The sequence below is a fragment of the Prinia subflava genome, chromosome 3 (genome assembly GCF_021018805.1).
Source record: "Prinia subflava isolate CZ2003 ecotype Zambia chromosome 3, Cam_Psub_1.2, whole genome shotgun sequence".
In the NCBI taxonomy this organism is placed as follows: Eukaryota; Metazoa; Chordata; class Aves; order Passeriformes; family Cisticolidae; genus Prinia; species Prinia subflava.
This window is the reverse complement of record NC_086249.1, coordinates 28257235-28283451: the sequence shown is the minus strand read 5'-3', so window position 1 is coordinate 28283451 and position 26217 is coordinate 28257235. Positions and strand designations below refer to the sequence as shown.

At 35.5% G+C, this 26217-nt stretch overlaps 1 protein-coding gene across 4 annotated transcripts in view; it reads right to left on the bottom strand.

The window, feature by feature from the left end:
* DEUP1 (deuterosome assembly protein 1) overlaps nt 1-26217 on the bottom strand; it is a 43702-nt gene that overhangs the window by 16691 nt on the left and 794 nt on the right. For 2 of the 4 annotated variants that reach the window (XM_063394474.1, XM_063394472.1), the window contains exons 2-11: nt 25801-25865; nt 21533-21704; nt 20117-20212; nt 15063-15197; nt 12221-12334; nt 9600-9812; nt 4790-4935; nt 4046-4151; nt 2256-2453; nt 1156-1242 (exon numbers count right to left, since the gene is read on the bottom strand). In XM_063394474.1, coding sequence (XP_063250544.1) covers nt 1156-1242; nt 2256-2453; nt 4046-4151; nt 4790-4935; nt 9600-9812; nt 12221-12334; nt 15063-15197; nt 20117-20212; nt 21533-21704; nt 25801-25844 — 1311 coding nt within the window. In that variant the 5' untranslated portion in view covers nt 25845-25865. Of the gene's footprint in view, nt 1-1155; nt 1243-2255; nt 2454-4045; nt 4152-4789; nt 4936-9599; nt 9813-12220; nt 12335-15062; nt 15198-20116; nt 20213-21532; nt 21705-22785; nt 22894-25800; nt 25866-26217 lie in introns of those variants that run through there. The other 2 variants (XM_063394471.1, XM_063394473.1) reach the window with 2 other exon arrangements.

Sequence of the window (26217 nt, the reverse complement as noted above, 5' to 3'; positions counted from 1 at the left end):
CACTGGTCTCAGAGGTCTGTGTAGTACTCCACTGTACAGCAAAAACATGTCCATAAAAATCTCTCCAACCTCTGGAATCTTAATATCAAATATATCACAATCTCTAATGTTTAGATCCTCATAATACATTAGTAAAGCAGAAAAGAATTTTTAAGTCCACAAATCTACTGGAACATGTGTTGACCTTGGTATACGTAGTAACTGGATTTTGCTGTTAAAATATGACAAACGGGATGTCTCCAAGGATCCTTGTCACACAGCTCTTCTCAATCTTCAAGAAAAGTGTCACTGCAGAGAGGAGTTAGACATGCACACACACATCCATCTATGCCTCCACAATAATATTTCATATATCCACACACAGATATCCATAACAGCGTGTATATGTGTGTAGGTAAGACATCACTGATGGACATCTATGCTGTTTTAAGGGTGTGGATAAGTGTGACATACTTTCATGTCAGTTAACAGGCTAAAAATCCCCTCAAATGTATTTACATCAGTATTTCCAAACAACATTCCAGTGGGATTTTTTTTAGTAATAGATACAGTAACTGCATATATTCTGTATGCAGGGGCTGTTTTGGAGCTTTTTGTGGAAAACAGCATATATACTATTTATTATACCTTCATAAAACATAGTTCTAGATAATCTTATGGCACACTTCTTATCAATTAAATTTTTAAAGCTCCCCTGTTCAGAGAGATATAAATACTAAACTGAAAATAAGCTGGGTGCCAGCAAAATGTGTCAGTTTCCCACACTGCTATTTAAATACCATGTGAACAAAGGGGTAAGGTATTAGAAAAGGGGCGTATTTTTGTCTGTGAGAATGATGACTGTTTAAACTTAAATAAATTATATCACTTACAAAAAAATAAGGTCCCAGAAATTGTTTAGTGTCTAGACAGTTACTGAAAAATTTAGCTTAGTTGTAGTTTAATACAATTAAGGTAAAAATTACTCTTATCTATATTCATCTTCAACCTGTGTGTGAATACTACTTTGTTTTGATTATGTTGCACACCTTATTTTTATTTATTCGTTTAAGTTATGCAAGCCAGAAATCTCTAAATCTGCCATGATTTTAATCTACGTTTACAATAAATATAAATAACTAATTTGCATACTTCATAGGTTAAAAAAAAAATTACCATGCAACTTTCACACTCCTGGTTTTCCACCATTTCTTTTAGATGTATGTTTTCAGATTTGATAACTTGGTAACGGAGTTCCAACAACTAGGAAAAGATTAAGTTCTTAGTCAAAGACAAGAATATTACTCACAACTGGAATAACTCTGAGTATAGTTAAATTTAAGCTTAATTTTACAAAATGTACATTAGGAATTACAAAACTTAATATAATATTTGTAACTATAGCAATACCAAAGTTGGAAGAAGTATTAAACCACCTATAAAAGATATAGAAATGCAATGTCTCTGCACTTATTTACATTTTTTAAAGAAGTAATGACTTAGGGAAACAGGAAGTTCACATGCAGTTACTACATAGAAAGAGGGACGGATTTTACAGGCCACTGAGACTGGATGAAATCCTATTCATGACATCTAGAAATTATATCTACTCTTTTAGTGATATGGAAATATCTGGTAAAGAGCAGATATTTCTCATTTTCACACACAGCAGGAGATATCTCTCATTTTCCCCAAACACTAACTTTACTATTGTCAAAAGTAAAGTATTACTTCAATCACAATTTTCACAAATAGTGACCCTCTGAGAAAATGCAGACCTTCCCAGAAACCTTTAAATCTGATGGTTCTTTTGTTTTACAAACTAAGTAACGAAGATGACAAATTTGTTTCTGAAACAAGAATTTGCCATAAAAATCCCCACTGGTATCTTACAGTTTCCAGCTATAAAATTACTAGAATTTTCTATGCAGATTTGTAACATTCTTCAAAAAGCTTTAGAAAACACTGAAAATTTAGAAACTTAAAGCATATATAATAAGCACAAACTGGAAGTTTTCAAGATCTTTTGCACATTAAAATGGTAACTAGATATGATGCTCAGAATGAATTTCAATTTAGATGTACAGTTGACATTTACTGGTGATTCTTGTTCCAGTATCAATTTGGCTGCTTTTGTAATACTTCACAGATATTACAGCACCACTGATAAAAACTACAGCAAGAAATGTGATGTCTTTTTTTTCCCACAGAAAATGAATGTCATTAACAATAGTGTGGAGTAAAATGATGTGGGCTGCTTTTGCCTACTTGCATACCTGTTGTTTTGTTAACAATTTGTGTTTTGTCTCTAACTCCATTTTTAACTGTCTTTCCAGGAGACTAGCTTTCTCCATGATAGTTGCTATAGTGATCTCCTTCTGATGAAGCTCCTCTGTCAGGTCAGAGATTTCAGTCTTCATTCTTTCCTGCTCAAAGCAATGGGACTGCTCCTTTCGATAAACATGGTTTCTTATCTGTAGCAAATACATTTCAAAAAGGAAAACTGCTGTGCAGTAAATATGATTGCATCACGTGCTATTTATCAGTGACTTTTTCTGCTGTTGCTTCTGAGACACCAACTCTTCTAACTGATTCAGATAATGAGATTGTAGAATAAAATGTCTTTGGAAGTGCACAGAGCTTTGTTTATTTTCACATATTTTTTCAACACTTCTCTTGTACTTTCATTTGCCTATTTAATATTAGAAGTGAACAAAATACAATACACTCCAATTGACCTTATAAAAGAAAGTAATAATTACATTAAGAATTGGAATTTCTGGTAAAGAATATCCAAGGTAATATCCATTCAATAAATTTAAGTACTATTTATTTATACAGCACCTAAGTTAAGTTAGGTTTAAAAAAAGTTTGATGAAGCTTAAATTAACTTAGGAGCAATATAAATAAACCAATCCAGAGGCTCTTTAATTGTTAGAAATAAAGGGTATATATGGCAAATCACTTTATGAAAAATTTTCCTGCCATTACATGTAAAATTTAAGGTCAAACTTTCTTCAATACTTCCTGTGTAGCGTTCTGCAAAGTATCAACACAAAAATTGTTTTCCTAATTTTTCTACTATAACCAAAAATTTAGTAATGACAGATTGTTTTATTGTGTAAGAAACAAAACAACAAAAACTAGCGTAACAACCTTTGAACCCATTTTAACACCTTTTTGCAGTACTATACACAATGAGCAACAGACTGCATTTCTTTTTTATTTATGCAAACAGCACAGAAATATTAGAATTGTAAAAAATAGATGTAGATGCAAAAAACCTAAGAGCTAGACCATGACTGCCATGCCAAAATTGATGAAGCCAGGTCAGATGCATCCAAATAGAGACATTCAAAACCCACTTGGCAAGCATTCCTGTAACCTGCTCGAGGTGGCAGGGGGCTTGGACCCTTCCAACCCTGACAATTCTGTGATTTCTGCTTACATTGCTACTCGGAAAAACCACAACATGCTTGTAAGACGAGTTCTGAGGATCCTCTACTTCCAAAGAACTTCAGCCTGCCAAGCCACCCACTGTTCCACAGTGCCAGGCCACTGCTGCTTGCTCACAGCATTTATGAAATGTGCAATGCAATGTGATGCATGGTTCCAAAGAGAGCTCTGCCCTAGACTGTGCAGCAGGTATCTCACCAAGCTTAGCCCTGTGTGAGTACCTGCCACAGTGACTTGTATCAGTCGATCTGTTTGCATATCCCACCTCTGAGACCACCTACAAATTACAGCTTAGCTCTACAGGCTAATAATTAATCAGAGATTTGAAGGCTTTCTTAGTTGCATGGTATTATCTGAATCACAGTAATGTGTAGGCATTGGTATCTTCCATTATATCAGTGAAGTAGGCAGGCACAGAATCAGAATGGCAGTTTCACAGCTACACAATTAAATGCAACCATCTACGAAATCTTTTTATGTAAAAAACTTCATGCTCTCCTGAACCTACAATGCATCCTCCTGCTCTCTACAGTATATGAAAATACATAGGTCAGTACTCACTCCTAAAAATCCTCTACTGCAGTTAAGACCTGGAAATTATATGAAGTACCTTGTTCAGCTCTTCTTCTTGGTGTTCTTCACTTTCTGCAAATAGCAATAACTCAGTGTTTTTATTTTCTAGTTGCTCAGTAAGCTGAACTCGAGACGACTGATGCCTTCAAGTAAGAAATAAACAAAACATGAAACAACCAGAACATTCAATACTCTTTACCTTGCAGTATCCTCTCCACAGTGTAAAACTAGGAGTATTTTTTTTGTCAACTGCTTGTTGACAAAAAAAAAAATACCCCTAAACATAACCAACATTTGGCCTAAACCATGCTGGATTTTGGGAAATGTCTAGGAATTAAGGACAATACAACTGTGTGCAGAAAGAATCCTGAAGGCTCTTATAAACTGTTATTTCATATAATTTGAAATGACTACAGCAGATAAGATAAGGCATAAACCCATGATTATTTTAGTCAAAGGAGATTAGGGAGAATCTTAATTGCATTGTTTTCAAAGTATTCTAACACTGAGAAAAAAAAGACTGTAAAGATGTAGGTAGAAATATCTGAAATGTGTTGATTTGTAAAAATCTAGGCATCATTACAGCCTTTTAACAGAGTCTGCATCTATTGCCTGAAATTGTCTGATATAATTGTCAATGAAAACATCCAGTCTAAAATTTAGAAGCTGACATTTGAATCCAGAATAGCTTTTCAAACAGACTTAATTTAAAACAAATGTAAGAAAAAAGGCATTAGCTCAGAAGTACTTGTTAATTTAAATATGTCTTCATCATCCATACTTTATTTGAGTTTCCTGCATATCTTTGTACTCTTTGATTTTCAATAATTCTGTATACAACTTTTGGCATTCCAGCTGTATCCTTCTCCAGAGACCATCCCTTAACTGCAGCTCATTTCTCATTTCTGAGACGTCTGCCTCCATGTTCTAAAGAAACAAGCAAATGCACAGTTAAATAAAATTAGCTTAAAATGCTGGGTTTTAACACATCATATGCAATACCTAGACATACATGATTTTAATTTCTGAAAAACATATTGCTTCCATGTCAGCTCCTCTTATCTAAAAATCAGATTCTGAATATTCTTTAGCCCTTGCAATGTTCCAATGTGTCTGCCTCTGAAATTATCATAGGAAACATAATTCAGAAGTTCTTTATTGTACTAAATGCATCTAAAAGATACAGCTTGCTTGTTTTAGTAGGTTCTGCATCCTGGAACACGTTTCACATGCCAAAATTGGTGCCCTAAGTGGCTTCCATTTTCTATCTTTCTAACAGCATTTCCAATTTTATAAACTTTAGAAACTACAAGGCTGCATAAATCTTCAAAAACTTGTTCCATCTGCATGGAGTTAATTGCTTATTTAAATGAACATCACAAAATGTTCAAACAATCAAAAAAGGATATTTTTGAGGGACTTGACAAACCTTATTCTGTTTTGTCTTTAATTTCTGATTGACAGCATGTTAGACAACCTGAAGACATGTATTACATTTGGCATGATAAAACATGAATTCCAAAAAAATCAGAATTTCACAAAAATATATTGAAAATATACTAAATACAAGAAATTGGAAATATAACCCACAAATAACAAAAGTAACAATAATAATCAGTGCTTGCAATAGTAATATCCAGAGAATATGTATTTCTTCTCACCTAATATCCAAAAGCATTTTTCACATTAAAAAAAAAGATTTTTCCAAGGATATTGATCCTTTACCTTTCAAACTATTGCACTAAAAACATTCACATTTTTCATAATTTCTTTATTTTATTTGAATATAGCCTCCATCTTTAAGAACAAAAATAAAGCCTTCAAAATTTCAAAAGAGAACTGGATTCCAGAAACTGCACTGTAAGGAAGAACTTCAAAGGTTTATTTCCCTTAGAGCCTCCTATGAGAATGACCCTCCTTCTAAGAAGCCTGTGGTCTTCCTCTGGCTGAAAGGGTTGCTGAAGACAGATATGAAGTGCTTTTGCATTTTTGGGTTTTTTCTGGTGGGGGGAGCTGCATGTATGGACTCATTCATCTTATCCTTTGTTACATTAAGGGCAAGAGAGCTTTTTTAAACATCAAAATGCAATTCTGGGTATATTCAAGTGAAATAAAGCTTAATGAACTGTTAAAGTTGTTGGTAAGAGTTGCTTATTCTCATCTTCATGACTGCAACATTCAAGAAATAGCCACAATTGTTTTGTAACATATGAATTTGGGAGATGGTTACCCCTCTGATTTCATTCTGGGGTGGATAAGGGAAATTAATTCTGCACAATTGTGTGGCACAAGTCATATTTTCTGTGATAGACTGCAGTCACCACACATATTTACATAAATTGTATTTTCTTGTGAATTAAAATAGTAGCAGGAACAACAGCAGCCACAGCAGCAGCTGCAATAATAATTGAAGCAGAACTTCAGGTCAAGAGTTTCACAGTTTCACATATCAGTTAAAAAAAATTAGATATGCATCACTGTTGCATCTGGTTAAAATGAAAATTAATTTTGAAGCAGAAAACTTTAGGATTTTTTTAGAAAATATCTCATATAAAGAGTCTGTTTCAAGTTGAAAAAATCATTAAACCTATTCTTCCCTTCTGTGAAAAGTTTTGCTTCCACTAGCTTGCCAATCAAAACAAAGCTTGCCAATCAAATCAAATCAAATCAAATCAAAACAAAGTCCCCAAATTTCCTGATCAGCTCTTGTTCTAATCTACTCAAAGCTGTGGGTTGACCCTGACGGGATGCCAGATATCCACCACAGCCACACTGTCACTGCCTCTCCCAGCTGGACAGGGCAGACAAACAAGAGAAATGCTCTTGGGCTGAGATAAGGACAGTGAGAGATCACTCACCAGTTGCTGCCAAGGGTAGAACAGACTTAACTCAGAGAAATTAATTTATTGCTAATCAAATTAGAGCAGGTTAATGAGAAATAAAAACTACATCTTAGAACACCTTCTCCTCATGCCTTCTTTCTTCCCAGGTTCAACTTCACTCCTCAGTTCTCTACCTCCTCCCCTCCAGTGCTGTAGGGGTATGAGGAATTGGGGCTGTGGTCAGTCCATCACACCTTGTCTCTGCGGCTCCTTCTTCTCAGGGGGACTCCTCACACTCTTCCCTAGCTCCAGGGTGGGTGCCTCCCAAGGTCCTCCATGAACTTCCTCATGGAGAGTCCTTCCCATAGGCTGAAGTTCTTCATTAACTCCTCCAGCAAGGCTTCATTCTGTGGGGTGCAGTCCTTCAGGAACAGGCTGCTGCAGTGTGGGTCCCCAGTGGGGTCACAAGTCCTGCTAGCAACCCTGCACTCCTCTCTCCAAAGGGCCACAGGTCTTGTCATGAGCTTGCTCCAGCACAGGCTTCTCACAGCCTCTTTCAGGCATCCCCCTGTTCTGGCTGGGATGCTCCAGGGGCTGCAGGTGGATCTCTGCTCCCCCATGGCCCTCCATGGGCTGCAGGGACACAGCTGCCCCCCCAAGGGCTGCACCAGGAGCTGCAGGGGAATCTCTGCTCTGGAGCCTGGAGCGACTTCTGTCCCTCCTTCTGCACTTTGCTTGGGCCTGCAGGGCTGTTCCTGTCACATATTCTCTCCCCACTGAACAGGGGTTTTTTTTTCCCCGCTCCTCTTACATAGAATAACCCTAGGGTGCCCCATCACTGCTGTTGGGCTCAGCCTTGCCCAGCTGTGGGCCCATCATGGAACCAGCTGGAGTGCCCCCATTACCAAAACCTTCCCAACACAAACCAAATACAGTATTCAACCTCTTAAATACAACTATACGGTGTATTTTCACGTAAATTAGTGTCTGGCAGCTGACCTAATGCTGACTTTTCAAGAATCAAGCCCCTTGTGTGATGTTTTCAGGTTACCTCTCATATTATGGCTGCAGATAAGTTTGTTGGGTAATTCAGAGGATAGAGAAATAGACTGCAGTCTCCATTTAGATCTTTTAAACTTTGTGTTTTCTGTAAAGTCAACAAAGTGCTCTTCCATGTTTCACCATATTATTTGCTAATTAATAGTATAAGTGAAATAATTACAAGCATATATAAAATTGTCATAGGCATAGAGGAATATATGAGGCACAACAATTCTTGCTTTCATTGCCATCAGACTTCTCCACACCAAGATTTAATCTACTCCTTCTTCCTTTACCCATATCATGTCCTACTATTGCCATCCTCCATCTAATTCTCCTCAAGCAAACCTGCTTACTTTTTCTGGCTGACAACAGGCCTTGTACTTTTTTCTTTCTCATACAGACATTCCTAAAAAAATATTTTCGCTGAGCTACCCCTCTTCACCATACATTGACATCAATGTTTTCCTCAAGCAACTATTTCCAAATGCATCTTTTCTAACATAGCAGCATTCCACACCACCAACACAGTTATTCTGCAACATTCTGCCCTTTAGATGACACTGTTATGTACATTTAGCTCCACTTCAACTTGAAGTGTCTTCAAGCTTCCTACAGCTCCTGTATTCTCTTGAATACATGGTTCCAAAATTCTTCCTGCTTGAAGATTTTCTTCAAGGGTACAGCACAATCTCTCCATCATACAGCATGCATCCACTTGCTACGCCTGCCATGATTTGTTCCACTGCATATTCTAGTCCCACTGCTTTTGATGGCAGCCTTTTTAACAGGCCCCAAAACAGAACTGCACACCGATAACTTGTACACAGGCAAAAGACTCAGTGAACTAATGTGCAAATGGCATGCATAAACTTGGCTCTTCTGACAATACCTGACAACACAATCTGAAATTAACCTCTGCCACATATATGCTAATTCCTATAATGTATATTGCATATGCTGTTAGCACTCTGCAAGACTGTCTATAAACAGAAAAAACCTTTCTCCAAAAAGACTTGAAGTTACTATAGGCAATTCAATATATTACTGAACCTAGAAGTGCCTAAATAAATAAGCAAAAGCATAACTGGTATATGTCACCAGAAAAAATATCAACAAGAATCTCATTCCTGATATGTTTCAAACACAGACAATAAAAAAGGTTGTAAAGATCTTGTATTATCTCAGTCTTGTCAGAACTCATACACCATGACCAAAAGAAGAGGAGCAAATGGCTGTCTTCACAGATCAGTGCTATGCTGAGAAACAGTGATCTAGGGGCAAGATAAAACCTGGTGGTTCTTTACATAGCCAGAAGCTTAAAAATTTTTAAAAACTGACTGCATAATCTTTTTCCAAAACTAACAAAGTATACCATACATGTTTGTAGATACTTATTTACTATGTACATGGCAAAATGAATAACAAGGTGTAAATCAGATAAAGAGATTTCACAGAAGTCATTTATATACAAGGAACCAAACAAGGGGAAGTTCATGTGGATGCTATGCATATAGGAAAGTTATAAAACCTTAGATACATAGACAAGAGAAAAAATGTACTTCTACAAATCAAACCTATTTCTGTTTTACTAAAAAAACCCAACCCATGCTGTTCCCAGATAATTCTGTGTGCATGCAATGAATACACCTAATGTACATTTATATAGGCATCTCATCTTCATTTTCCAACATGAATTCCAGAGTCATCAGAAAAAACTATTACTACCTGGCACTGATTTTGGTACATTTTTAGATCCTCACGGAGTTTCATATTTTCTTCTACCAGTTTATCCTTGTTTCTTGCTATTTCATTCACAATTGCCTTTAGCTTTTCAATAATCAAGTCATCATTTTCACTTTTGGGCTGAGTATGGGCAATTAACTCTTCTTGGTTTTGTTTCTTATTGCGTATTCGGAGTTGATAGTTTTGGGTCTGCTTCTATAAAACAAGAAAATATTTTAAATTAAACTCAATAATTGTATGTAAATTGCTAGGACCAAATCATTACTACCAAAATCATAAGGCTACTTCCGTCTTCACCTGGATTTGCTTGGAAAAGATGGCACAATTCAAACAGTTTGAATTACTTGTCCTCAGATTAAAAAAAAAAAAAAGTTTCAAGAATCTTCAAGGGCACAGGAGTTTTTCAAGGATTTTTTTCTCCTGTGCTGTGTATTTTCCTAGTACTTAATGTTAATGAGCCTCAAATGTGAAAAAGGTGATTATGATGACCTACTCAAGGCAGTTACCTGTGAGAAATAGTTTGAGAGAAATGTTCCTCTTTGATTCATTGAACTCAGTGGGAGCTCTGTGTGTGTGTGCCTCAGGATAGATATTAACCTTTGACTAGATGGCCACCTTTACATAGGTCGTGTATAAACAGCTCAGTTACTACAGGAACTGTACTTCTTTGAGATCATTATCCTTAAACTTGAGGAAGAATCATTCCTACTTTGGCAGAGTCCTACATCCCATGCAGCTTCTTGTACCAATTAAAATCCTAAACACAAAATTTCAGAAAATTGGTATTGCCAGTATTTCTGAATCCACAGGCATTGTGAAGAAGCATAATTACTATGGCAACTGTTTTTGCTGTTTAAAAAACTATCCACATGAATCCCACTACTGGGAGATTAACAAGCAGTACTAATCTTTCAGAAGACTGAGAATTACTTGAAAAATGACAACAAAATATGACCTGGAAATCATATATCATGTGCAGAGATCAAATTGGGCAAGAAAATATAAATTAAAAATAAATAGGGTTACAAATCCCATATTTCACTGACAAGGACTGCAAAAAGTCATACTTTAGACAGTTTTTGATGTTATTGACTATGGCCCTGTAATTTGTGTTGGCTGAGAACCTAAGCAGAATGGACCATTGGCTGCATATCAAATAAAAAGCAAAAAAAAATTGCCGATTAAGTTTCTTGTCTGTAGAAAAAAAATTAAGGTCCCTTTGACATCCAAGTTATGGGTTCTGATATACAAAAGTGTCACTGCATCCTGTGAAAGACAGTGCAAGACTCCAACTGGAAATCAAAGACCTCATGAAAGATGAATTTGAGGCAAAGATGCAGGAACAATTAACACTTTTGAAACAGCGATGAGTAACAGTCCATCAGACTTGAATTACAAAAACCAGTTGGTGTTATATCACAGTTGTGAAGGAACTTGTCTTCAAAGCAAGTTCATGATGGCAATGAAAGCTTCAACAGAAAAATGTGAATGATCACCCTGAGTACTCTGATTTGTCTAACTGTACAATCAACATGTCATCAGTCAATAGTTTTGTCTAGTCAAATACTTGCTTTTTTAGAACATTTGTAGAGAAGTACAATTGCTGGAATATAATGCTCTAAGCAGCTAGGCCCAAAACATAACTGTCATCCTTGGTAACTCTGGATCTGTTTAGAGTCTCACAGGAATTGTTAAGAAAGTGTTTCACTAGATTAAGATCCAATGAGCTTAGTAACAGTGGAAAAGGGAATTACCAGTGAGCAACATAATTGGCTTCCCCTTACTTAATTTCCAAGCTGTCTTGTGGCCCAGTCAATTTGCAAGTGTTTTTTTTGTTTTGTTTTGTTTTGTTTTAAGAGAAGCATAGGACATCGTGACATTAAATAACACTTTTTTTCTGGATTAGAAGGAATTAAAATATATATATATAATATCAATAGCCTATATATTAAAAAAAAGCAATAAGAAAATTGGCAAGTAAAAAATAATCATAAAGTCAACCAAGCTACTGCATGGTAACTAGAAGGCTGCGAAGTATGAAAAAAAGGACTAAGTGATCCAACAAACAACTCCAAGAGTAATTCTGGAGTAGCATATGAAAATTCATTTTTCTGCATAAATGATACTGGTGTATATTTATGATCTTCAAAACAATGAAGGCTATCAGATTTGAAGGAACTTTATACTTGTGTCAACACTGTAATGGCATACACTACGTGCTTGGTAAGATACTTTTTAATAACGTGTCACAATTAATTGCATATTAGTAAATAGCATGGAAAAGTATCTCCATAATATGCTTAAAAAGTAAAAAAGAACACTCACTGTTTTTTGCAATTGTTTGGGGTTTTTTTTAAAGAAATCTTAGCATTTTCATCATGATCCTTATTAATTTTATCATTTTCATGAGAGAATTAAACTAAAATAACTGCATGTATCATTAGATCTTCCAGTATGGTTCTGCCTTGCCCTATATTCACTACTAATATAGAAATGCATTGTAAGATTCACTGTAAGCTTAGTTTTTAAAAATTAAGTTAAAATAAGCTCTAGATGAGCGAAGAGTTCATTTTCGTCCTATAGCAGGAAGGGAGGAATTTTACCTGAAATAAATTACATTTCTCGGGCAATAATTTTGGTTGCATATCTACATAAACAGGATTATTTACACAGGCTGTCCCATTCTTTTCCCATTCTTGTGATTTTGCCTCAAATTCCTGAAAGACAACAAAACAAGGCTAGTGAACATAGAGAAATTATCTATTTTCCTCAATCTAAAGAATTTTGTAATTTGTATCATTTGAAGAAATATGTATAATTTTGGAAAGAAGTTAATAAAGGAACAATTCTATAAACCAGCCATCCAGTCATCCGCACCAGACAAAGACCAGTCTTAAGGGCTATTGATCTGAGAACGAGTGTAAACATAACAATTGAATAAAAACCATAAAATATTAGTTATTACTATGATACACAAATTTTATTGGGTAATAGTTCCTGTGACTTTAAAGCTATATCAGTGTTGAGCAGGATCATCAGCAGGGAATCAAACCCTTAACATTCAGACACAAAATGCTCCCTTTTGCCTTTGTTTTTAACGGGACAGCAGCTACATTGAATAAATTTTATTTCTTGCTCTCTTTAAAGTTGCTGCTTCAGCTTCTGAGTTCATCTAGTTTAAACAAAAAACTGTTTTAGAAATTCTACTATATTAGAATTACCTAATATTGTTTTTGTATTTGGACTTACATTCATATTTATAGTGTGTTTGAATTTGCTTTTAACTCAAGCCAAACATTACATGTTCACAAATACATTTGAAAGGCAATATCCTAAAAACAAGGAGAATTTCAGTTACTAGAGCTGTTGCTCTTTTAGTTTGAAAATTTAGCAAAAAACCAGTACATTGATTTATATATTGAAAACTAATGGAAATGTTGTTCCAAAAAGACAGATGATATTTTATAATTAAGCTAAACTGGCATATTCCCCAAATTTTAAACAATAAGGGGGTTTTTTGCTACTGAAAAAACCCTGACTATTTCTCAACATAGATTAATACAAATCTTCTTTCATAGCTTTCCTAATATCTGCTTTGGCATTTAAAACAATAAACATCTTCCTATTTTATAAAACATGATACAAATGGAGTTTCAGACTACTTAATGAGGACTTCAGGTTCAAGGCTTTACTAAAGCACTGCTGAGTTTAGTAGATTTTCACCACACTAATTATTTCCTGAATACTCAAATTTGCTGAATATATTCCAAGTACTCATTTTTCATACTGCATAATTAATCAAATTATAGCATTGTCTTACATTATTTTCACATTTTAATCTTGAGTAAGGTTATTCTCAAATTAGCTGACAGTAGTGATATATCAATGATAGATGTACAATCCATTTATTATTCTTGTAGTAGCTGATGTTGGCAGCTATGCTGCAATCCAAAGCACTGTAGCTTTTCTGATGGTGAGAACTACCATGTGAAAGAGACAGCCAACATCATGTAGAGCTGGGATGTGTCTATGTAGATACAGGAACCTGGAGGTCACAGAAGTTAGTCCTGTATCTTTATAGAAGGCAAGTCCAAAATACAGATCCTAAGACCCTGCTTAATTTGGGTTAAAAGTAGGAAATTACTTAAAATCTACTGAGCTGAATTTTTTGATTGCAAAGTCCTCAAAGTGTCCAAATCATCTACATCATAAATGTGTAAGTCCTCCCAGTGCTTAGCACCTGGGCAAGCAGCTCCTGTATCAACTGGTACCACTCTCCTGGCTTTGCCTACAGCACCCAGCCCAGTAAGCACATGGAGCACACACTACTTTATTATGCTCTTCACAAAGGATGGACAGAGAAAATATGAATTTTGTGATCATCTTACGCTGCATGAGATTACTGGTTAGACTGTTCTTCCCATAGGTGGAGGACTCAGTGTAAAAATCTTTCAAGAGAGAACCTGAAGTATAATCTTCCCATGTTAGTTTTCTACCTACTAGACAAATGTTATTTTTCAATAGGCTCCTGAATTTTTCCTTCTGAAGTTGTTTCATTTAGCTCAGGATATTAGGAAATTTATTGGATAGGTAAAAAAGAAGCAGCTAAAATTAACATAGCTATATTGCTCAGTTACAAGAAATAATACTGAATATCAGTTTCTGCCCCAGTGAATGCAGCCAGAGGAGTATTTGGAGAGAAGACACCACTTGTGGGCACACTCTCTACAAGTTCTCTATCTTGCCTAACTTTCCCGATGGTCTAATAAATACCTGATAATTCTGCAGATCATAAAGTAAGCTGTGAGAGGTCAGCGCTGGGAATTATGAACAAAAATCAGTGTCTTCCTGTATTCAAGAATAAGTCCACTAAAATCCAGCCTGTGTCCAAAGGGATAGGGAATATGACTGAATCCTGTCCTCAGCACCTATTATCTAGTCCCTCAGTAGGTATCTTGGATTCTGGAGGATGCTAATCCTTCCTCATACACTGCCTAGGGAAATCAAGCACTGAGGTCAAGGTCATGGATTGCCTCAGGCACATGGGTGCTGACAAGATGTATGTGTAACAAGCAGTTTTCCAATCCTAAATCCTTTCTTCTATGTAGCCCAGTGTGGTCAAGGTTGTTCTGAGGTCTATAAAACTTGAATTAATGGTTGGCATTGTGTGACAATATCCTGCATATCCTACAAGCTCTCATGCCACAAGGGATTGTGTTATCCAGTACACATATATTCCTCAGGAAAACAGTAAAATTAATTTATAGTTAAACTTACAATAAATATTGGTATTAAAAAATATTAAAACTAAGAACCATTCTTGCAAAAACAAGACAATTATATATTTTTTGTAAAATTAGGAGTGAAATAAACCTTACAATTTTAAATCAAAAATTAGTTCTAGAAGCATATTAAAATTAAAATAAAACCAAAAGCTATTCTTACCTCCAGTGTCACATATAAATTCCTTGGGTTAGATGATGTTTCCTGGTTTTCCTCACATTTTTCTCTGCTTTCGAGCTTTTTTCGTTTTAACTGATGTGACTGTAGCTTTTCATAACTATGTGTCAACTTCGAGAACTACAAACAAAAGTAGAGTTGAACATGCAGAATCTATCAAGGATGACCACATGGCCAAAGTTTTCTTTAAACTAGAATCACGAACTGTAGCTTTAGCAGTCTAAACGTGTAATCAATGAAACAAACAAACAAAAAAAATCAATTAATAAAGGTAAAATCAATTAATAAAGTCATCACAGAAGAACAAGACTAAGCTCCCATAGAAATGTTAACTGTTCAAGTGGGTTCATTTGTCAGCTACTCAATTCTGCTGCAGTTCTCCATGGCACAGTCACCCACAGAGTCATTTCCTGTACAGTGCTCATATGGAATGTTCTATACTTGTTTACTGCCATCTTGTGTTGACATTTTTAAAGGGTGCTTCACTAGCCAGAATGAAAGATTATCATTAATATACTCTAAACTTGCGTGTTTCTTTCTTATGATGAAAATTGTTGAAATGTTATGTGTGTGATGATGGCACTCTTCTGGTACCACTGAGTGGGTCTCAGAATTAGACCCCAAATAGACAGCAGACACTGCCTACTGATGTCAACATGAAAGCCTGGCTTAGGAGTCAGAGGCACAGAAGAAAAGGTACTAGGAGAAGGACCAGCCTTTCCAGAAAAACAGACATTTTTCACATCAGTTCACTACACTGCACAAAATAAAGGGTCTGTCTAGCACCTGTTAACAGGTTTGATACAGAAAAGTGATACTGTTTAGTAGGAATATGTACATTTTGTTTTGAAAACAAAATGCAAACTTAAGGATATTGATAAAGGAAACACTAAAAATGTGATCTTGAGGAAAGTTGAGTGAAAGAACATAGGGAAGAATATTGTGCAGAAAAGAAGTTTACAATAAATACTGTTCATGTCTCTTGTTGCGCAGTTCCTTTACATTTAAGTATATATGACTTTAAAAAAACACCCTGACTCTCAAATAAAATTCTCTGTATATACCAAAAAAATCCATAAAATCTCATATTTTTGTTAATAGCTCAAAGTGAACTACTGTTTGGAAGTGGAATGGAATCCTGTTGAGTCAACACGGAATGAGCAATTGAGGTCCGTTCAGATAACGAACATGGCAAAAGAAGTCCAGAAAAGATAGAGAACGGAAACTAATTAAAAATAATCTGGAAACTTCACAGACCCATTTGACATGAACTTGAGAATCATAATATGAGACAGCAAAAAATAACTGAAAAAATGACAAGAAGACAGATTGTCCTGGATTAGAAAGTGTCATGATATGAAGAGGCTCAGGCATAGATTTCACCAACTTGGAATGTCTGGATAGTAACTCTGTATAACATGGGCATACAGAGCTGACTTATCACCTTCAGAACCAAATCAAAAGTCTTGCAGTGAAGCTGCCTGTATTTGAAATTGACTTTCCTGGAGAACAGAATTAAGATAAAATATTTAAAATGAGTCAGAGTATCCAGGCTCAAACAACATGGAACTCACTGACCTTGGAAGGAAGATATAGTTTTTCTAATAACAGTTTTGCTCTCAAATATATTATGGCATATGTAATGCCTGGGAAGACTAAATTCAGATAAGACAGATATTGGAAGGTGTATGCTAAAAAGGCCAGGAAATACAGGACCCAACAATTCAGTGAATCAGTCCAAAATGGAACAGAGTGGTCAAAATGAGAAAATTTAGTTTGAGTCTTAGATATTTAATGACAGTAGGATATTAAAGGTAAATTATAGTCTGGATGTTATGATGACTGGAAACTAGACTAAAAGCCAAAACTACTGTTAAAGGCCAGATATTTGCTTTAAAAGGCACAAGTTGTTCCATTCGCATATTGTACATGTTAAAAAAAAAAAAAAAGAGGCATTTTTCCATCACTTTCAAAGAGAGAATACCTACTAGACAATAAAAAGAAGGATCAAAGTAATGCAGATGAACCTCAAAAATTTTTGCTATTTAGTTATGACAAAATGCTGCACTTTTGAATGAATGCAACAGTGTGGCCTAGGAGTTTCAGGTTACATACCAGGAATTATTTCCCTAATAAAAGAAAAGTATAGGTTTTACTATATTCAACAGGCACACAATCAATTCAGAGGGAACACTGCTCATTAAACAGCTGGATTTAGCAGTACCAAGGATTAAAAGCACACAGGACCACAGAAAGAAATTTGTTCTGAATATCCTAGCATTCTGATAGCTAGAAAAAGTGATCCTTACCATTTCTATCAAGATCAAGAAGGAAAAAAAAATCTTGGGAGGGATTTTAAGAATACATTTGCAGAGAAAGATACAATGCTATTGGTAAACAGTAACACTCTATTTGGGCAAAACTAAATTGTAGCTCCTAAGGCTCTACAGTTCAGAAGGTGGTATAACTTCCAAGTGAGAATAAGAACCAAAAGAAGGGAATCAAAGGAGATAAGCCAAAGATTAATATTGTCACAGAAGGTCTATATTTTAGATATGAGTTTGTGTAGCTGAGAACTGGGGACATTAAAGCTATTCCGTTGCAGACACTGCAGCACTGTAACTCAGGAAAGAAACTCAATAAGGAGATGAGGCAAAAGCTAGAGGAGCGGAGTGGGACAGTTCTACTGTCTAGCATAGGTGCTAGAAATTGTGATAAACAAAAGTCTGACAAGCAGACTTCTGTTTATCACATAGGGAATCAGGGCAGGCTCCTTAACACAGGCATTTAACAGGCTTTTTTTCAGTCAAGGTAAGCGAGGTGGATATTTCATGAAGAAATATCATTTGGTCAAAGGAGAGGAACGGGGAATGGAAAATTAAATGCAAATGGCATCAGTGCTGGAACCTTTAGAAAAATAAATAGGATGACTGAGAGAGAATGAAATGTTTGGAGACATGGATTGGGAAAGTGATGTTTATTCTTAAGAGCTAGAAAAGCAAAGTTCTTTTATAAAGATAGAAGAAGAAGCAATCAAAAAACTCAAAGAAAGGTTAAGTGGTCTGAGTGGTAACTAAAAAGGAAAATTTGGGCAAGAAATATAACCAGAAAAAAAAGAGAAAAGCTTGTAGGTTAGAAAATGTCAGCTTCTTTAAAAAAGTAAAAGGGAAAACAGGTTGCATTTGCCCATGGAAAGGACTTGTAGGCTAATTAAAAACTTCAAAATAAAAATCTTTATGAAAAATGGCCTGGACTTTCAATTTCAGAAGGTTCAATTTCAGTGATGGTATTAGCAACAACATGTAACATAAACCCAAGTATTTCTAGCATGGGATAAGAAAAATAATAAGGAAGTGAAAAGTATTGCAGTAAATGTTACAAAGAAAAGAGAGCTCTGCTATATTTTTGAGGATAGTTCTGCATTGCTAAAGATACCTTACTACTTATGGATAAAATGTCACACTCTTTTTCATTGTATGATGTTTATCTTCACAATGATCATGCTAAGACGATGCTTTTCTGTAATTTGTGTAAATTATAAACCAGGTTTATTTCTTGCTACTTTCCCAGATGATTAAAAGTGTTAATTACAAAACAGCCAAAGCATTCACTGCCTATATACAGAACTCTTTTCCAAATTAGTTCTCATATGTAAAAGAAAATATGAATTAAAGACAATATAACATTAAAAATAAGTAATACATTTATTAATTTGATGGACTCAGGTGCACTGTCACTTCTAAATGAAAATAATGATATCCAATTTATGCAATCCGATATCACTATATAATAAGTGTGGTGACTGGAAATTCTGAATTATAACACTACATCTCTGGTAGGAGAAACCAGTGAAGGGACACAAAGCTAGCAGGAAACAATGCAGAGTTTTATACCTTAGTTGTTAAAATCTAAGAAACAGAATCAGCTCAAGTTTTCTAAGAATTTAGATTCATGACTGGAGTAGAAAATACTAAAGAAACAAAAACGCAGATGCTGAGCAAACACAGCCAAACTGAATCATAAAACCATAGAATGGTTTGGGTTGAAAGGGACCTTTAAAAGATCATCTGGTCCAACTCCTCTGCCACAAACAGGGGCACCTTCCATTAGACCAGCTTGCTCTAAGCCCTATCCAGTCTGGCCTTGAACACTTCAAGGAACGGGGCATTCACAACTTCTCTGGGCAACCTGTTCCAATGTCTTATCATCCCACTGAAAAAAATAATAAATTGTTCCTCAGGTACAGTCTAAATCTGCACTCATTCAGTTGAAACCCCTTGTCCTTTCTCTCAGCCTGTCTTCACCAGAGAGATGGGCCAGACCCCTCTGATCTTCTTCGTGGCCTCCTCTTGAGTCACTCCAAGAGGTCCAAGTGTTTCTCGTACTGGGGACCCCGAGCTGGACACAGCACTGCAGGTGGGGCCTCACCAGCACAGAAAAGAGGGGGAGAACAACCTCCCTAAATCTGTTGGTCACATTTCTTTTTATGCAGCCCAGGATACAACTGGCTTTCTGGACTGCAAGAACACTCTGAAATAAATAAAGTCAGAACAAACTCCCAACATCATTTATGTGGGTTACTCCACTTTTGATAAAATGGAAATCCACACCTTATGGAAAGCCATCAAGCCATTTGAACAGTTGAGTAAATCAGGGAAACTGACACCAGAAAAAGGCATAGCAAAGACATGATAGGCACAGTATGAATCTTAAAATCCCTAACGTGCATCAGATTCATATTAGCATGAATCCAATTACCTATTTTATTTATTCACCAAGGCTTTAGTTTATTAGTCTGAAGTTAGGAAATCAAGTATCTGTCTTCATAACAGATGCCACATCCACATCAAAATCCATCCAAAGAGTTTTGACATGACAGTACATAAATCATAGTGGAGCCTGCTCGGAAGCTGTAGTCATCATCATTTGTATGACACAATTCATCTTTCCCAAATCCATAATGGCACATCTATACAATTTGGCTTGTACTAGTTTTTTACACTGCAATCACAAAATAATGAAACTGACATTTTTCTTACTTGAGATTTCAGTGCTTGAAGCTGAGTTTCATAACTCTGAGCCATTTCATTTTTAGTTTTCTGTAAGTTTTCCAATTCTTGTTGAAGAAGTTCCACCTAAAATTAAAATAAGCATCCAAATGTACCTTTTCTGACATTTTTCAAAATCTGTAATTTTTGGGAAAGTAATTTCAAACTTTGAAAGAAGACCACTGCTTTAAGGAGAGATAGTAAAAATAAATATTAATTCAGTAACTTGATAATAAAACTGCATACCATAGACCCAGATTGTGTCAACATCAAATTAGGGATTTTATAGTAAAAAAATCTCATTGCACAGTGATGTTATGATTTAATCATAATACAAGTCTGTCATTACAGAAATTTCATTTCTGAAAGCTTTTTTAACTCAACTATGCTGTTACCCATCGTGAAAATTTTCCTTGCATGGCTTATAAAATGATACAAATTACCTTCCAGTATTTATGTACAAATTACCAGAAGACACTGTAGATTAATTTCAGTTCCCTAAGTGCAGTGCCATTTGTGAGTTTCACAGAGACCTGAGAAATATGACAGAGAGCAGACATTGCACCTGTGCTTTTCTGGAGGGGCAGCTGGAAGCTTGGTAGGATATGTTAAAGTATTTCAGATAAAGTCTGTGTACAGCAAATAAACTGATGCCTTGAGGATGGGCTACTTGAATTCTCTTGGTTCCTCTGACTGCAGGGACTAAGGGCAAGTTCCTAATTGCTCATTAGGGAGAGTCACTCCATTTTCAAAACCCCCACGGGCAATTTAGCCACCTAGCTCACACAAGAATGTCCTCCTGTAAACACCGAAATTCAGCTGGTTTGAACTAGAACTGAATGCTATGTAAGGATTTCTCAATGCTTCCAAATACTTATTCAGCAGAAAAGACTGTGAAGTACAGACAACATCAGGTATACTGGGGCTTTAGGGTTCATAAGAAAGTCTAAGTAGTAATACATTTTGAACCTTCACAATGAATAAAATTATCATACAAAGATATATAATGTAAAATATTAAAAAACGGGTATTAACAGGAGTAACAAAGAGATAATTTTGGGAGCCTATTTGAACTGCATTCTTCCATTTAAAATTTCTGATGAAATGGGAAGTTCTGGCATTTAGAAAAAACATCAAATTATCTTATTACAGCTAACCCGAGAATATTTGATGTAGACTTTAGGGAAATAGAAGAAATATGAGATTTTCAATGACATTTTTACAATCACTTTTCAGAACGGAAGCACACTTTAAAACAAAACACTAAGGATAATTAGTGACCTTTAAGGGGTGTTTGGTATTTTTACATGATAGAACAAATGGTCTTCTTATAGAGAATTTAAAGCATACTAACAAGAAACTACCAGAATAAATACTTTCTTTATAGAATGTGATATTCTTAGATACCTCTTGACCTTTTTGATCCAGTTTGATTTGGGCACTTGCTAATTCTTGATCCTGGATATCCATCTTTGCTTCCAAAGCTCTCATCTTGCTTTCCCATTCTACTTGCTTTCTGTTTACCATGATGTCAATTTGATGCACTAATTCCTGAAGTTCAGCTTCACATGGAGAAGCTCTAAAAACATAAAGAGATTTATTTTTTCAAACAAAGAATAAGGGAGAAAACAAAATTTATTTACATTGCTACAATTCTATTTTAATTGTGATCGAATTAACCACTTTTCAACAACAGAAAGAAAGAAATGGGAAAGTTAAATGATGCCTTTGAGTGTAGGTGGAACCTCACTTCATCAATCTTGAGTTTGCTTGCATGCTAAACTTTTGACTGCACTAAACTGAAGACACAGTTCCTTAATGTGCATATGGGTTTATCAGAAATCTTTCATCTGGTGCTTAAATTGCGCACATCCTTTGTTTTGGTAATTATTACAGGAAATTTGAGTGAATTTTTTAGATTTATAATATCATAATCAAAATTTAGCATGATTTTTTAAAAAGTTAAATTCTTTAAAACTTCTTTTACATCCACAAATCCTTGAAACCGTAACTATCGATGTTAAGCTTGGAAGGGCTTTTTAACTGCACATATAAATCTTAGTGACTTTTTAACATTAAAACTCTTGTCAGTGCCTATCACCGTGGAGGCCTAGCCAGAAAACAGACTGGGGACACAGATCTGGGTGCAACAGAGCAGCAGGGCAGAAGACCCGGTTTATTTACAAAAACCTACTTTTATACTTTTCCTATTAGGCCTGTGGATTGGAGGAAGGAATTCCTACCTTCCCACCACATTGGTTAAGGGGACTGTCACACAGTCTTGTTTGTCCCAGCAGGGAATGTAAAAACAATGGCTATGTTTATAGAACATAGCTGATGTTTACATTAAAAGAGCGTGAGAAGGTACAGACTTCTCCTTTAATATGAACGCTCAGCCAAACCAGGAAAAACTCATGGCAACAAGTGCCATTTTAAAATTTAATACAAATCATAGGATGACAATGACCAAACTGCAAGCAAGTGATGTGTGTCTCTCAAAAGAAAAACACCTCCCTCCCAATTGCCTGGAACCCATCTCAAAAGTAGCATTAATGATGGGTAAACTTTGATTGCCTCTGTGTGGAATGCCAAATGGGAATTTGGAAACAGAAGATAAAGCTATACTCCTTTATCAGATCTACTTGCTATATCAGGACTACCTTTTCCTTGATCCTGCTGCAAAGACCTGTCCACTTCCAGCCTCCTCAAATGTCACATAGCAGCACTTTGATGAACCACCAGCAATGACTCAGCTAGGTGATATCAACCTTCAGAAACAGATACTTGCCTTACTGTGGGTCATATGGATAATCTAAATATTGTTATGCAAGTAAGAACACAACTTCTAGCCTAGATAATCAGATTACCCTTTCAGATCCACCATGGCTGACACCCTTCACTCTTAAATTTCACCTGCCTCTTTCAGACCTTCCTGCACATGGCAAATTCTGCATTTTTTGCTAAAAAAAAATTCTCTTAAATGTTCTTGCATGCTTCTTGAACCTAGAGCCATCATTATACAAAAGGGAGCTGTTGAAAGAAAAATCCCTTCTGGAAGAGCTTCTCAGTCTCTCTTCACTTTCTCTAATTCCTTACCTGGATCCCATAAGCACACTTGCAGCTGCAAAAGGAAATCTGTACATGAAGTTGTAGATTACTGCTGCTGCTCTATCAAAACTACTCTGTAACAAGGCTCTGGCACTGAACACTGATCTGCAGTCATCTCCACCCACGAGCAGAGAGGTGCTACTTGCTGCAGTAACTATTGCTGTAGTCCACTAGTGTTTTGAAAAGAATGCTAATTAGCCCCTCAGAATATAGCTAATTATATGGCACCATAGTCATGAGAATTAGTTTTGGTCACTGGATGTGGAATGCAGTGGTTTCTTTTGTTTAATAAGATGTCATGTAAACAAACACAGAAAGAATGAATTTTCTCATAAGCAAAGAAGTTTTTTTACCCATGTGGATTCAGTATTCCCAGTTCGTTGAATGCATACATTGAATGGATTCATCATACAGGGAAGTAATGACTTGTACTTCAGCAAGTGGCAGCTAATTTTTTTTTTTGGTTCATTTACTTTGAAACAGCTCAGAACACTTAAAGTTATCTCATTTTAAAGTAGTGTGGGCAAGCTCTTAGTCTTCTTTTATTCTGTCTCCATATAAGTGAAAATAGAGATGAGTCATATTCTACTGTCATTAATAACTATTTATCTTCATGCAAAACAAAATGTTTCCAAATTTAAAAAAGTTTTACCACCTCCAGGCCTTTTTCTTTATCACAAACGATTTTTGCACTAGTTAGACCTTTCTACTTCTATTTATCCATCTTTTGCTTTGGAGTTCTGCATAGGTCTGCTTTTTTCTAATAGTTTGCTAACAGACATAGAAAGAATGGTACTGTCCATGAAGCTGTTATTTAAAAACAGATGATTTAAGAATGCTTGGTTCATACTGTCTCCCTGGACTTTATACTTTCTTCTCTTATTATTTACACTTGCTTACAAATAGGAAAATAAGTATGGCCACATTTATGCAAACACAAGCAAAACTTATTCAATTTTACATAGTATATTCATTAGGTTTGGATATTTACCACAGCTTCTACAGTCAATATTAATTCATTTTATTATCACAAACCTTGCTCTAAAAATAGGAAATATACAAACCAGTTGTGATAGAATCTTCTACCCCAAAGTTCCATTGTAAGAACTACAACTAACTTATTTAACAGCTTTCAGCCATACTGAATCACACACATCTATGGACAGACAATTTGTGATTTATGAGTCCTCGCAGCTGGAATGTAATTGTCATGATTTTCACCACCATTACTCAGCCATTTTCCCAAATTTTAAAGGCACTGCATTATCCCTGGAATACTGTCAGCATAGACTGAAATTGTTTCCTTTCAGTGAAGGAGTATCCTAAACGACTCTTCCAGATTCTTTGTATAGTTAATGGAAATAGCTAGCTAGGAAGAATTAGGGTTTATGATAGGACAAATTCCTCTAGATTCATCTGCAATAGCCCAAAATTTCATATACTGATTAAAATAAAAGCAAAACAGAATCCTGAATTTTTGAAATAGGCTTCTGACTTGTAGCAAAAGAATTGCAGTACCTCTGGGGTTTTCTAATTCAAGTTTTTATATGGCTACTTCTACAAATCATATAACTATGATATGAAAAAAAGAATTTCCTCAAAGAAAAATAAAGGGGGGGAGACCACAATTATCAGAATATTTTATTGCAGCAATTTATATCTATCACGAAAAGTGCATGCATTATTCTTCAGTATGACACAGTACACCTTTAAATCCCATTAAAAACTTTATTGGGGCAGAAAAAGATACAATAGATCATGCTTCTTTTATTTTAAGAAATTCTTTTATGCTGGTTAATTTGAAAAGTAATTAGTAAGTTTCCTTACAAAATTATGATGGATAAATATTCTGTTTAAGTCATTAAGTGAGGAAGTACTTATATTTGTGTGTTCCTTGAAGATACTGAACAAGATGGGGTCCTACATCAAATCTTACTCATGTTCTCACTTCTTCAGAAAGAATTTGTGCTAACATATTTTTTAGAGTAAAAAACTACTAACATTTTTTTAGATTAAAATTAAAAGAACTACACTTGGACAATGTAAAAATAAGAAATGATTATGTGTTCTTATGAAAAGTGCACTTAATACTTGGAGAAAACCGTTGTAGTTATTATCTGTGCGAAACAAGGCTATGGCTTTAGCAATGAATTTTTTTCAAGATTCTTAATGTTTTAGGAGCTGTGATAAGTAAGTTTATATCACTGTAGCCTAGCAACTTCAAGTACTTCTTAAAAAAAAGTTTGAAATAACGTTTCGTAACATCTTAATAAAACCCCACATAGCTTTCATTCCCCCCCCGCCTCTGGTTCAGGTATGAATATTTAAAACATTTAAATAACTAACAATAAAACATTTAAATAACTAACAGAAACAGTGAGATGCAAGCAGTAAGATGTCTTGTCTTAATTATCAGCAACTTCTCCAGTTTGCATGGAAAGCAGAAGACATAGAGAATCAAGTTTGCTTCCAAAGTCATTAATATTTTGCATTTCACATTTTTAATAAACCTACATAATTTAATACCATCATATATTCAACTCCCAAGACAGTAAGTCATTACATACTTAGTCACAGCTTGTTCCTGGAACACTTCTAAGTCCTCCTCCATAACACTGATTGTTGTTTTAACCTGTTAAAACACCAAAAATCAAGTAATTCAGATTCTTAAATGCATTCATTTACATAGCCAAGTAGTGCAAACTGCAGAGTTCCATGCTTTCCTTTCATATTATGGAATTTTCTCATTGCAAACAACAAGCACAAGGGAGTGAAGCTCTAATTGCAGGCTGGAATGGGCAAGACAAAAACTTTGGGAGTAAGCTCAGCTCTCTGACAGCAATTTTTGCACTTGGTGCAGCACTGAGATAGCAGAGGTGGTGCTGAGCTTGAACTTAGCCCTGGGTCTCCAAACAGAAATTTGTTTTGGATCATTCCCTGTTGTGCGATGCCAATGATTTGGGAAAACACTCGGAAGCAGGTGT